Source organism: Diceros bicornis, chromosome X, assembly GCF_020826845.1.
Source record: "Diceros bicornis minor isolate mBicDic1 chromosome X, mDicBic1.mat.cur, whole genome shotgun sequence".
NCBI lineage: Eukaryota > Metazoa > Chordata > Mammalia > Perissodactyla > Rhinocerotidae > Diceros > Diceros bicornis.
Genome location: NC_080781.1, coordinates 109132056 through 109145261, shown reverse-complemented (window position 1 = coordinate 109145261; position 13206 = coordinate 109132056). Strand labels below are relative to the sequence as shown.

General features: G+C 36.3%; 1 protein-coding gene across 1 annotated transcript in view; it reads right to left on the bottom strand.

The window, feature by feature from the left end:
• WDR44 (WD repeat domain 44) overlaps window positions 1–13206 on the bottom strand; it is a 73943-nt gene that overhangs the window by 40276 nt on the left and 20461 nt on the right. The window contains exons 2-3 of the mRNA XM_058536578.1: window positions 8438–8471; window positions 1917–1991 (exon numbers count right to left, since the gene is read on the bottom strand). Of these exons, the coding sequence (XP_058392561.1) occupies window positions 1917–1991; window positions 8438–8471 (109 nt within the window). The remainder of the gene's footprint in view (window positions 1–1916; window positions 1992–8437; window positions 8472–13206) is intronic.

The following is a 13206-nucleotide window of genomic DNA, read 5'->3' as shown; positions in this document are numbered from 1 at the left end:
AGTAGTCTCCCCCTCTGTTCTTACAATAGCTTGTAAGTTTATTTGAACACTTATTACATTTAGTTTTGTGTTTATCCAATCTCCTCTACTAAAATGTAAGCTACTGGGAACAGGGATTGTATTCTGGTCAAGGATATATCCCCATAGCCTTTATCATTAATGTGTGATACTTAATTCAACTGAAAAGGCTAGAACTTAAAAAGTGATACCTAGAGTCTTATGAATCACTCTACTGTCCCATAGTGTTTACTCACTATTTTTTCACCTTCTATTCTCTCCTTAAAAGTCACCTTTTTTTTGCTACTAACCATAGATAGTTACCCATTTGTAATTTATCCTAAGAAAAAATTCTTAAAAAGGGAAAGAAAAGCTCTAGTGGAAAAAATAGAAACACTTCAAGTTTTCAATAATAAAAATGGCTAGATACATTGAAATACATTTGCTTGATGGAAACTGATACATAAAGTGAAAACTGAGTAATGAAATCATGTAGAAATATGAAAACCTAAAAACGCTAAGAGGAAAAGGTAGAATATAAAATTCCATCTATACTACAAGTAGGTATAAAAAAAAAAAAAAAAAAAAAAGCAAATGAGTCAGAACCAGAAGGGAATGCTGAAAAATCAAGACAGCTATTTGTTAAATGTAGAATTGTGGGCAATTTCTGATGTAAAAAAAAATGGTACCACTCTTGTTATCTTATTTATGCTGATACACAATCCCATTTCTTCCAAAAATGAAATTTTTCCTTTTAAAGGAAAAAGTATAATCAATATTAAAACATGTAGTTCATTATATTTCTAAATTCCGTAAGGGTAAAATAACGGATCTCCACAGGGGGCGACTTTGCCCAGCACCCCTCCCCAGACATTTGGTGATGTCTGCAGACATTTTCAGTTGTCACAATGGGGTAGGGGTGGGGGGAATCTACTGACATCTAGTGGGAGAAGCCAGGGATGCTGGTAAACATCCTACAATGCACAGAGCAGTCTCCCCACTTCCCTCCACAACAAAGAATTACCCAGCCCAAAGTGTCGCTGCTGAGAAACTCCAGGGTAGAGAATGTGTCATCTTGTTGGTCTCTGGAAATCTACTAGCTAGAACAGTGCCTGGGGCACAGACCGCACTGAAAACTAGTATAAATGAATGAACACACACCATCTTTTCTCCTTGGGTTTTATCCTGATACTGTAAACTATCTATTGTCAAAATTTTTTTTTTAATAATTTTATTCATTTATTTATTTTTCCCCCCAAAGCCCCAGCAGATAGTTGTATGTCATAGCGGCACATCCTTCTAGTTGCTGTATGTGGGACGCGAGAGGCCGGAGAAGCGGTGTGTCGGTGCGCGCCCGGGATCCGAACCCGGGCCGCCAGCAGCGGAGCGCGCACACTTAACCACTAAGCCACGGGGCCGGCCCCCCGTCTATTGTCAAAATTTTTATCTTGTGCTCAGTCTCTTCTAGTAAACAAAACTCTGAACCTTCATAGAATCAATTCTTTAAAAGGTATCAAAGGCACTATTACAATAATGACTTATTGTAACCTCTAACTCCTAAAGACATCAGAATTTGCTGCACTGAGCTTTTCAATACCTTTAACTCTTGGTAGTACCCTCAAGAGTAGCTACAGCTTATTCTAATAAAAATACAAGCATAAAAAATAAAAACACATTATAAACACATTATAAAACATTATAAAACATTGGATAAATTACCGATTAGTTTGATAATGAAATGACTTCTAAAAAGCCTGAGGTTATCTTCAAACACAAATTTAACAGATTCAAGGAACATTTACTGAACATCTACCACATACAAAGCACTACACTAAAAGAATATAGAAAATTTTCCACTTTAAATATACCATATAAATATGACATCTGCTAAACTAATATTGACATTATATTTTACCAACCTTTTTAGACACATCTTGTTTCAATTCTTGTACAGGGGACTCACTTCCAAGTTTGTATGCAGTGTTCCCTGTTTCCTATTTTAAAAAGAAAAGAACAGAGATCAAACAACATCTTTTCTTTAAAACTCTGTTTAAAAATAGGTATGAATTAGAAAATATAGCATTAATAAAGCAATGGCCCATAGAGGGCTTAGACATTTCTATACTGATAAATGTCCAGAGATTTTATGCCAACTGGGACAATGAGATTTGCATAAGAAGGTTACCAATCAGCGATTTTCTATTTTTCTACTGAAACAGGATATTTTTCCTTTAAATGTGCCCAACTTTTTTTTTTTTTTTTGAGGAAGATTAGCCCCGTGCTAACATCTGTTGCCAATCCTCCTCTTTTTGCTGAGGAAGATTGGCCCTGGGCTAACATCTGCGCCGATCTTCCTCTACTTTATATGGGATGCCGCCACAGCATGGCTTGGTAAGTGGTGCATCGGTCTGTGCCCAGGATCCAAACCTGCGAACCCCAGGCCACTGAAGCAGAGCACGAGAACTTAACCACTACACCACCGGGCCGGTCCCAAAATGTGCCCAACTTTTTAACATTAAAAAACTGTAAAGGAAGACAAGAACTACTAAGTATCTTTGTAGCTTAAAAAGATTAAGGATTTAAGCAAAGTGTTGAATGAGAATTGTTATTTTTCCCAAAGTATTGCTCCATAAATATGCATAAATATAAAAGTACATAACAGAAAACCACATTCAGAAAATAGTTTTCTTAAAAACGCTACATGCCTTAGATAAAAGGAATCAAGACTTAATCAGAAGTTAAATGAAGTCCCCCAAACAGTAACAGATGCAAAAAATTAAACCCACCAAAAATACATATATATCTACGTATACATTCATATACACATACGTACATATATATATATATTCGGGAGGTTAGAGAAGGTAGAAATGGATACTGCATTTCTGCTGGAAAAAAATTGGGGTAAAATAAAACAATCATACATTTGCAAATCTTAACACAATATTCTTCTCCATCTTAAGTTGTCTTTACATTTATAAAAGTACAGCAATTTGAACGTTACTACCGATACTGAGAAAAAAACTTTTCATAATTCTTGGTGCACATTAACAGAACTTGGTAGAAAAAGGTCGCGATAACCATTTTTGACAGATAAGTGAGCTAAGGCACATAAGGGTGTATGTAAGTATTAAGGTAGCACTTATACAAGTATCAGGATATGATCATGATAGGCTCCATGATAAAATTACTCCCGAGATTACTATAATGCTAGAGATTTAATGTGCTAGAGAAATTTCCTTCTTTCTTTCTTTTTTTTTTTTTTTTGGTGAGGAAGATCAGCCCTGAGCTAACATCGATGCCCATATTCCTCTATTTTTTTTGTATGTCTGATGCCACAACAGCATGGCTTGATGAGTGGTGCGTAGGTCTGTGCCTGGGATCTGAAACCCCGAACCCCAGGCCGCTGAAGCAGAGTGTGCGAACTTAACCACTACAGCACCGGGCCGGCCCCGTGCTAGAGAAATTTCTGTAGGACTTCCAATATCTTCAAGTTGAAAAGTTGTTTCATTGAATTCTCCCCAGCATTTGGGGAATGTTACCAATCTTATATAGATTCTTCTACAGAAAAGTTGTTTCATACAATTTTAAGTGTTAGGTAAAATCCAAACTCTACCACAACTCATGAGGGCCTAATGTGATATGGCCCCTGCCTACAACTTTGACATCTTCTACATTTCTCACCTCCTTCTCCCTCCACAACCCCACAATTACACTTTGGCCAACTGGATGGTTCCTTACCATCCCTAGGGTCACAGCTCAAGTGTTATTACGTCAGAAAAGCCTTCTCTGACCACCTTAAAATAACCTCACCTCCTTAACTTTCTATCACATTATCCTATTTTCTTCTTCTTCATGGCACTATCACCATCTGAAACGACCTAGTTTACTTGCTTATTTTTTGCCTCTTCCTTACCCCACTAGAATGTAAGCTCCATGAGAGCAAGGACTTTGTTCTGTCTACCATTACTTACCCAGTACTTAAAACAGTATCTGGCAAAAGTAATCATTTGCTGAATGTTGAATAATGTATGCTCTGGCTTTTCTTCAGTTAATACACATATCCTAAGTTTATATATCCTTTAATCAAATCCTGTTTTAAACTAAAAAAAAAAAACTCTAATCAAAACCAATTAGTAAGATAATCTTGACAAGATGAGGGAGAGAGAATACTTGAAAGCTGATGGTCATTAAGAACAGTTGATGCATATTAGAGAAACACCTTCAACTGTCCTGCAAATTAAGTATATTTTATCCAATTATCCTCCAATAATTGCTCATTAGTAGGAAAATCAGAAGCACTGTACGACATAATTTTGTGGATATTTTCCCTAAGTTGACCTAAGCAAAAATACACACTGACAATTCCTGTACCTCAATTTAAGTTGTTTTAATTATGTACTTACAAAGATCACAGATTAACATTCTTACACTGACCCAAACTGCCAAGCAGTGATCAGACTTCTATTTTATTTGGCTTTAACAAAACTCTCTTGGACTTTGAACTTTTCAAAGATACCCACTCCTGTAAGGTAAACTGCTGTTAAGTCACAAGTTTAAAGGAGTGATATGGCACCTACCAGAAGATCTGACCTCTAGAGAAGTTAACTGGAAGATTTCTTAGTAAAACCTGACTTAGCATATGATTATGTCTATGATTAGTATATGTCTTAACCTATGATTCTGTCCCAGTGTGGTCTAAAGTCCAGGTCCTTCCCCTAGTGCCTCAATCAGGGTTTGGGGATAGCAATGAAAGCTAAGCATGTGCCTGCAGACAACCAACACCAACCTAGCTAGACATGCGATAGTCTTCATTTATTATCTCCTTCTGGAGACGGACTGCCCTATTACTAAAGCACAGCAGTTACTAAATCCAGCTTCCTACCATCAAGGCCATTTCTCTAACCCCTACCTATCACAACTTCAGAAACATGCTTCCTTAAAAGGTATGGTAGATCGTTCAATTTCTAGCAATTCATGCCACTGTTTCCCTCCAGCTGTGTTGGATAAGAGAGCTACTTGTACCCTCCTCACAGTATTGTTATGAGATTTGAGCTTTTTAATTTTAATAAGTACATCCAACAAAAGATAACTTGGTTTCACAAATCATTTGTACAAAAGCGATCTACACTCAGAGAAATCTTCATTATTATCTACTAAACAACATTAAGCTAAAAATGTTAGTTATTTAAAAATTCTGGTTACTTCCAGATTTTAGTAGTGAGCAAGGTGAAGCTATTAACAATGACTAAAATGAAATTTAAAAAAATGTTTTAGAGATGTGAACTCCACCCGTTTTGATGGAAGAGAAAAAACCCACAGGAAACAACTCTTAAACTGTTGTCATATCCATCCATCCATTCCCATGAACACTATCTGTGTCGGAGTCTCACGTCTTGACAATCTAACTGCCTTTTAACAACTCTCTCTGCACTTAGTCTCTTTCTTCCAAACTTTCTTCCACCCTTCCAGCACTTATCTTTTGTTAATTCCCCAGCAAAACACCTTGGAGAGCACAGCTATTAGACATACAAAAAAACTGACTTTTTAAATGTCTTGCTTCAAAATTTTAAAGCCTATAGTTCTTAATCTGACATTCAAGGCTCATCAAAATCTGGCCCCAATTTACTTGTTCAACATTCCATCACTGAAACGTTTACATAGGTCACACCAGTTTTTCAATGCTCCCAGCAAATTCCACGCCTTTGCATATTATTAGTTCATACTACTGCCTAACACACAATGCTTTCCCAATTTTTCTCTATCTACCTATGCAAATCTCTCCCAATTTTCAAAACCCAGCACAAGTTCTACCTCCTCCCTGAAATTTTTCTCTATTTCAGGTAAAAGTGCTCTCACAGTTGTTCTATCTCCCCCTTCTTCCTCCAAATTCCTTGTAGCACTTAAGGTCTATTCTATTCTACAAACACCAATACCTCGTATATCATCCCTTCGTACACGTCTCTTCTGTGAGATTGTAAAATTATCAAAAATTGGGACTATATCAAACTTTTCTTTGGATTGCTTAAGACATCAATAGATATGCTGTTACACATAATATGCACTTAATAGTCTGAGTATATCCATACCATAGAATACTACTTAGCAATAAAAAGGAACAAACCATTAATACATGCAACAACTTGGATGGATCTCAATCCTTTGAGTCAATCTCAAAAGGTCACACACTAGATGATTCCATTTATAGGACATTCTCAAATGACAAAATTATAGAGATGAAAAACACATTAGTGGCTGCCTGAGATTAGGGATGATGTGGGCAAGGTGGTGGATGTGACTTTATAAAGGGGTAGCCCAAAGGAGATCTTTGTGGTGATGAAATAGACCTGCATCTTGACTGTGGTGGTGGATACACAAATATACACATGTAATAAATTGACATAGGACTATACATTCACATTGTACCAATGTCAAACTCCTGGTTTTGACATTGTACTGTAATTAAGATATAACCACTGGGGAAAATAGGTGAAGGCTACACAGGACTTCTCTGTACTGTCTTTGCAACTTCCTGTGAATCTATAATTATTTCAAAATAAAAAGTAAAAAAGAACAATATCCAACTTCATATTTATTTACTAAATATGTACCTTTTCTATCTAATTTTATTCAAGTTAAGGACAATCTATAATTACTGAGATAAAGTAAATTCCCAAAACCTATTTGTTATACCCTAAAAATATCTTAGAGCCAAGTGGCTTTTAAAACCTATAAGTATAAAGAGTACGGTCTCTTGAGGCCGGCCCAGTGGCGTAGCGGTTAAGTTCATGTGTTCCGCTTCGGCAGCCCAGGGTTCACCAGTTTGGATCCTGGGTGCGGACCTACTCACCGCTCATCAAGCCATGTTGAGGCGGTGTCCCACATAGAAGAGCTACAACTTTACAACTATGATACACAACTATGTACTGGGGCTTTGGGGAGAAAAAAGAAAAAGAGGAAGATTGGCAACAGATGTTAGCTCAGGGCCAATCTCCTTCAAAAAAAAAAAGAGCACAGTCTCTGGATATAGGGATTGGCAGGTGGAGGATGAGGGATGGGAGGGAAGCTACATTTTCAACCATCTACTTTTTACACTGAGCAAATTTTAACCATATTCATGTATTATTTTTAAAAGTTGTTTTTATTAAAGTAAATATAAAAGGATTTCCATAAAATATAAGGAATACAGAATTATGATATAACCTTTCTTAAGCATTCAGTTCAGGAAAAAGAAGATTATCACTATTAGCTTTCAAGTCTTTTGTATATCCTTCTCCATTTCCATTACATTCTTTCCCCTTCAGAGATGACTGACACCCTAAACTTCGTGTTTATCATTTCCTTGTTGTTCTTTATAGTTTTACTATGCTTGTATCTCTAAACAATGTATTCTCTAATTTTGCATGCTTTTGAACTTAATATAAAATGAATCTTATTGCATATATTTTCCTATGACTTGTTTTTTTCCTCCCACTCAACACTATGTTGCTGAAATTCACCCGTGTTATTATGTATAACTAATTCATTCATATCCACTGCTGTAGAATATTCCATATGAATAATATACCACAATTTATCAAAGAGATCCGTATCCAACGTGTATAAATAGAAGGCAGGATGGGGCCGGCCCCGTGGCTTAGCGGTTAAGTGCGCGCACTCCGCTGCTGGCGGCCCGGGTTCGGATCCCGGGCGCGCACCGACGCACCGCTTCTCCGGCCATGCTGAGGCCGCGTCCCACGTACAGCAACTAGAAGGATATGCAGCTATGACATACATCTATCTACTGGGGCTTTGGAGGGAAAAAAAAAAAAATCTTAAGAAGGCAGGGATACTAGAACTGAAAAAAAAATAGAGCATGTTTGAGATTATGCATACATATGTACAGGTATACACACACACACAAACATACACACATAGTATATACTCTATTTGATGTAATTAGTTCTGTTTGGTGATATTCTTGTACTTAAAATGGCTCTCATTGATATAATGTCTCAATACCAAACTCCTTTGCTAAGAGATAAGACTGGGATTGATTTTTATATATAGTGATGATAACAATATGTGTGCCCATAAGAAGTATACAAGTGTTTTGGTTATTCCACATTTTTGCCATGCAAGTTTTACCTTTTCAGTTAAAACACACACACACAAACGCAAGTATTTTATAGTGTTCTTTTATTCTAAAAATTATAAACCAAATAAAAATTAGTAGAAATCTAAAAAACACTTATAGTCCCTTCCCTATAGCACAATATTTAATTAGGTATTTCTAGAGTGACTAATCACACCTAGTAAGATACAATGACAACATTATTTAGAAAAAATAAGTAATAGAAAGCAAGAGCAAGAAAATGAAGAATTACATAAAAGAGAAAAATGAATGAAACGTACACGCTTTGTAGAAACATGCTTATAACTTTCAGAAAGCACAACTTACCTTCGATGTTGAAATCCCAACCTTTCCTGGAGACCTGTTCAGAAATAAAAGCAAGGAGGCGTTGAATAGTGGAGGTGAGAAGGGAAATACTTCCACACACTTACTAAAGGCAAGCCCACATTTTAAAATACATGTACATATTTTGTGATTGAAAAAAGTCTTCTGTGCGTACAGAAAATGTAGAAAACACAAAAAAGTAGAGAAGAAAATTAAAGTGACCCATAATCTTACCACCTAGAGATATGAGTATCTTTTGTCTTCATATATATATATATATATATATATAAAAAACATATAATACTATAATAAGCATCTTTGTAAATAAAATTTTGTGCTCTTCCATGATAAGTTTATTTAAAATAAATTTCTCTAGAAGTAGAATTGCAAGTCAAAAGTATACACACTTTTCAGGATTTTGAGAAACTTTCAAATTGCCCTCCAAAACAGCTGTACCAATTTAGACTCCCACTGCTCAGAGTGCCTGTTTCTTAACACCCTTGCCAAAAATGAGTGTTATTTTTACAAACCTGATAGGCATAAATATATCTCATTATTGGCTTAATTTGCACATCTTTGATTTATAGTGTGGATGAAAAGTTTCATATGCATTAGACATTTACATCGCTTTTGAAGAGAGAGAACTCATTTTTGTTCGCAGCTCATTTTTCTACTGGAGCGAAACTCTATTCTTAGACTACTCTAGATATAATAATTTTAAAAAGTAACTTCACCAATTATTTTCACCCCCCTCCTCAATTTTTCTTCAAATAGGAACAGTTTGATATCTGTTTTAAAACATAAGAGAGAGACACACCCTTATAGCTGCTTATTATATCTCAGGGTTATGCAGTAAGAAACACTTAAATAATTAATATTAATATGCCACTCCTAATTTTTTTTTGTAAAATGCAACGATCACAGATGATACAACTTTGTGTTGAAAGGCACCTTTAAGATCATTTAATCACATAACCTCTTTTTACAGATAAAGAAACTGAGTTGCCAAGAGACTGTGACTTTCCCCAAAGTCACATATTTAGGGGCAGAACCAAGAAAAGCATGGAGTACTACTACCATGCTCTTCATATGCCAAATTGAGCGATCCATATTTGGTATAGGAATCCTTGACCTCTAATCAAAACTTAGTGTGATAAAAAAAAAAATTACTTTTGCCACTTATTAGAAAATCAACCCCTCTATTCAACATGTAGGGACTACCTACTATGTACCAGGGACTAGAGATATGAAGATGAATACGACACAATTCTACTTTAGGGGTTTTTAAAGCTTGGTTAAAAAACAAAAAAAGGAAGCTGTATAAAATAGTGTCCACCCCTTTAATTGCAGTGCCTAGACAATATAATTTCATGTTAACAGGACAATTTCCAGAAATGAAAATTTTTATATCCCCAATTATTTAGCTTCCTTAGCAAACCTATACCGCTATGTAACAAAATTCTGTTTATCCAGAGGTGATTAGGACCAAGGCTATTCCGATTTAAAAAAAAGAAAAAAGGTTCCAGATAAAGGATTCTAAAACAGTGCAATCAAAACACAAAAATAAAAAGAAACAAAAAAAACCTTGAAGAGGTTCAAATTTCCATGTGGCATATATTCTGAATGCCAATCAGGAAAAAAACAATCACCTGCCACAGAGGTGTAGCGGCAAGAGAAAATAAGATTTAAAAAAACTTAAGGGCCGGCCCCGTGGCTTAGCGGTTAAGTGCGCGAGCTCCGCTGCTGGCGGCCCAGGGTTCAGATTCCCGGGCGCGCACCGACGCACCGCTTCTCCGGCCGTGCTGAGGCCGCGTCCCACATACAGCAGCTAGAAGGATGTGCAGCTATGACGTACAACTATCTACTGGGGCTTTGGGGGGGAAAAATAAATAAATAAAATCTTAAAAAAAAAAAAAACTTAAGCCCCATATGAGGTAGAAAAGAGAAGAAAAAGAAGATCTGCCTTCCCCATGACCCTCACTTTGAGAAATCTGACCAGGTTTTTTTTCTGTCAAAAAAACAGAATAGGGAGCCACATTTCTCTCTTGGATGTAACTGGTTTCATAAAGAGCACCTGTTGGCTGTTGATTCACAGGATCTAAGTTATGGACCAATTGTTGACACACACGGAAATATTCCAGATTGGTTCTGGCGGGGCCTTACCTATAGCATGTACAAACTATAAAGAGTAATTTATTCCTTCTCTTTGAGAGCCAAGGCGCTGTAGTGAAAAGAGCATGGGCTTTCGAGCAGCTAAACCTTGCTTGAATATTGTTTCTACCATTTACCCTATGTGTGATCTTGATCAAATCATTTAATTTCTCCAAGCCTTAATCTCCTTCTTGTAAAAGGCAGTAAAACCATCTACTTCACAGGACTGCTATAAGGATTAAGTGAGAGCACATGGGGCACACATATAAGTGGTAGTTTCTTCGGCAGCTTTGAATTGCTCCATCGAAACTCACAAATGATGAGCTTCACCAAGTTTCTCCAAGGCACTTTGGCAGCCTGTCAGTAGTGGGGAGCCTGAGACCAGTTTCTGGAACACAAAAGATATCCTACAGCCCGTCAAGCTCCAGCCCACTTAACAACAGGGAACATGAAAAAAGCCAGATTATATTGAGCTGGTAATTAAAATGGGATCCTGCTTGCATTTTGTAGTGTCATTAAACAAAAAACTAATAACAAAAGTCACTCATGTTTGAAACATATTTTAAATGTTGTAAGGTCTTGGTAGGTAGTAAAACATTTCAGACTACTATAGCTTCTTCCAGTCTAACTAAGCCTAAAATTATCTTTATCACGGTACTCTGTGAGACCAGAATTCTTTTGTGATACATTTTTTTGAGCCATTTATAGAACATTAGCATCTAGTAAAAAGTGAAAGCATATTTATAATTTGCAAAGTTGGCTAAAATGATTTGTATCATGTGCCAAGATGAAAAAAGAATAATTCATTTCACCATAAGAAACAGTAAATCATTATTTTGTATTCCCACAGGAAGCATTCCCAATAGGGGCTTTGTAATAATAATAAAACAATGGCCATCATTTATTAAGCATGTGCCAAAAACTGCTAAGACGACCTGCTTTAGTTTCTTTAGTCCTCACAACTTTCCTATGAGTTTATTATCTTCCCTATTTTACATAACAAAAAACTGAGGCTTGGGTCAGATTACGTCATTTAAATTGCACTGCTAGTAAATAGTAGGGCCAGAATTTGACCCTGGGCAGTCGGACTCTAGGGCCCACTATCTCAAATACCTCACAACATGGCCTCCTTTCCGGGTAAGGTCTTAAAAGATGACAGTTAATGAAAATATTCTAATTGCTGCTATGAATGAGCACCAGTAAAGGCAATTAGCGCTGCATCTTGGGTTGAACTAAACAGATTAAGTCAAAGGCTCTGAATCCTGATCTGCCTTTAACAACTACAATTAATGCCTAATTGATTTGGCACTGCTAGGGAATAAAATAATGAAATGTTCCATATATAAAATTGCCAGAGATGAAGCTTCTCTTTGAGTGCTAAACTTCTGAAAATATTTTAATTATTTTTGAATTTCAAATTTCAAAAGCAGCGTGTAAATAAGTACATTATAGGCTAAGCCTTGCTGTTTGAGTAATCATTCCCTTGCAAATACCTTCTTTAACAAAGGATATACAATTTTCCCTTTCTTACTGACTCAGAGTAATTATCACACTCAAATACTACCCCATATTTTAATGCAATAATGCCCTTTGGGGACCCTAAAGTGCAGGCCTGCACACTACAAGACCCTAGGCTACTATGTTTGGAAAGTCTATGTTTTATAGTTTTGTGTCTCCTTCCTCGATTTACGTGGTCACTTTTCACATTTGGCCATGTGCCTGCCTTTAAAAGCTTTCCTCCCCTCCTCTTCTAATTTTTGCTTCTAATTTGCATTGAGGTGGGAAACCAGGGTTTTAAAAATGGAACTGTATGGTAAACGAAGAATGCAGAGATTCTGAGTGAGGGTCTTCCCATGCGAATTTTTGTACATGACTTTATTGTGGACTTTGTGGCACTTTTTTGATTGTTCAGAGGCTAAGTGATTATTTATTTCCAGCTGTATCGGAGAATCGTCATCACCAAAGAAGTGGCTGCCAGATATGTGAGGTGTCACTAATCTTTGGGATCCCTAGACAACCACTCAACTCTTCTCTGTAACTAGTCTCTAACTTCAAAGTAGAGATAATAACAATATACTATTTCAGAGTGATCATGTGCCTAAAGAAAACAACTATTCATGTTTGAGTTTGGGGACAGGAGAAATGGGAGACTAGAGGTCAAGAAAATTAAGTTCTACTCAGCTTTCCCAACCAACTAGCTGCAAGACCTTTAAAAAAAGATTTTTAGAGCTCTTGCAATTTTAGGAAATTTTATTTTAAGACCCTTCATTAATTTGGGAGTGAAGATGTAACTTATACCATGATTAACGATCTAAATTTTATACCCTCTGATTTCCCTTAACTTTGAGATATATTATAGGAAACCTGGACATAATGCAACACACACACATCCAGAAATATCCAGTAACACTTTGATACATCTAGTTAACCAGAAAAATATTCCTTCAAAATTTTCTGTAGATACTAAACAGAGTAAATTAGAATCCTCCTTTTTATAGTTTGTCAGTAATTTTTCCCAGAAAAAGTCCAAATGGTTACATAAAACAACTTTTATTATACCCCACACAAGTGAGAAACCTTTAAGAAAACTCTAAAGTAACAGGTAGACATATTTAAGTATT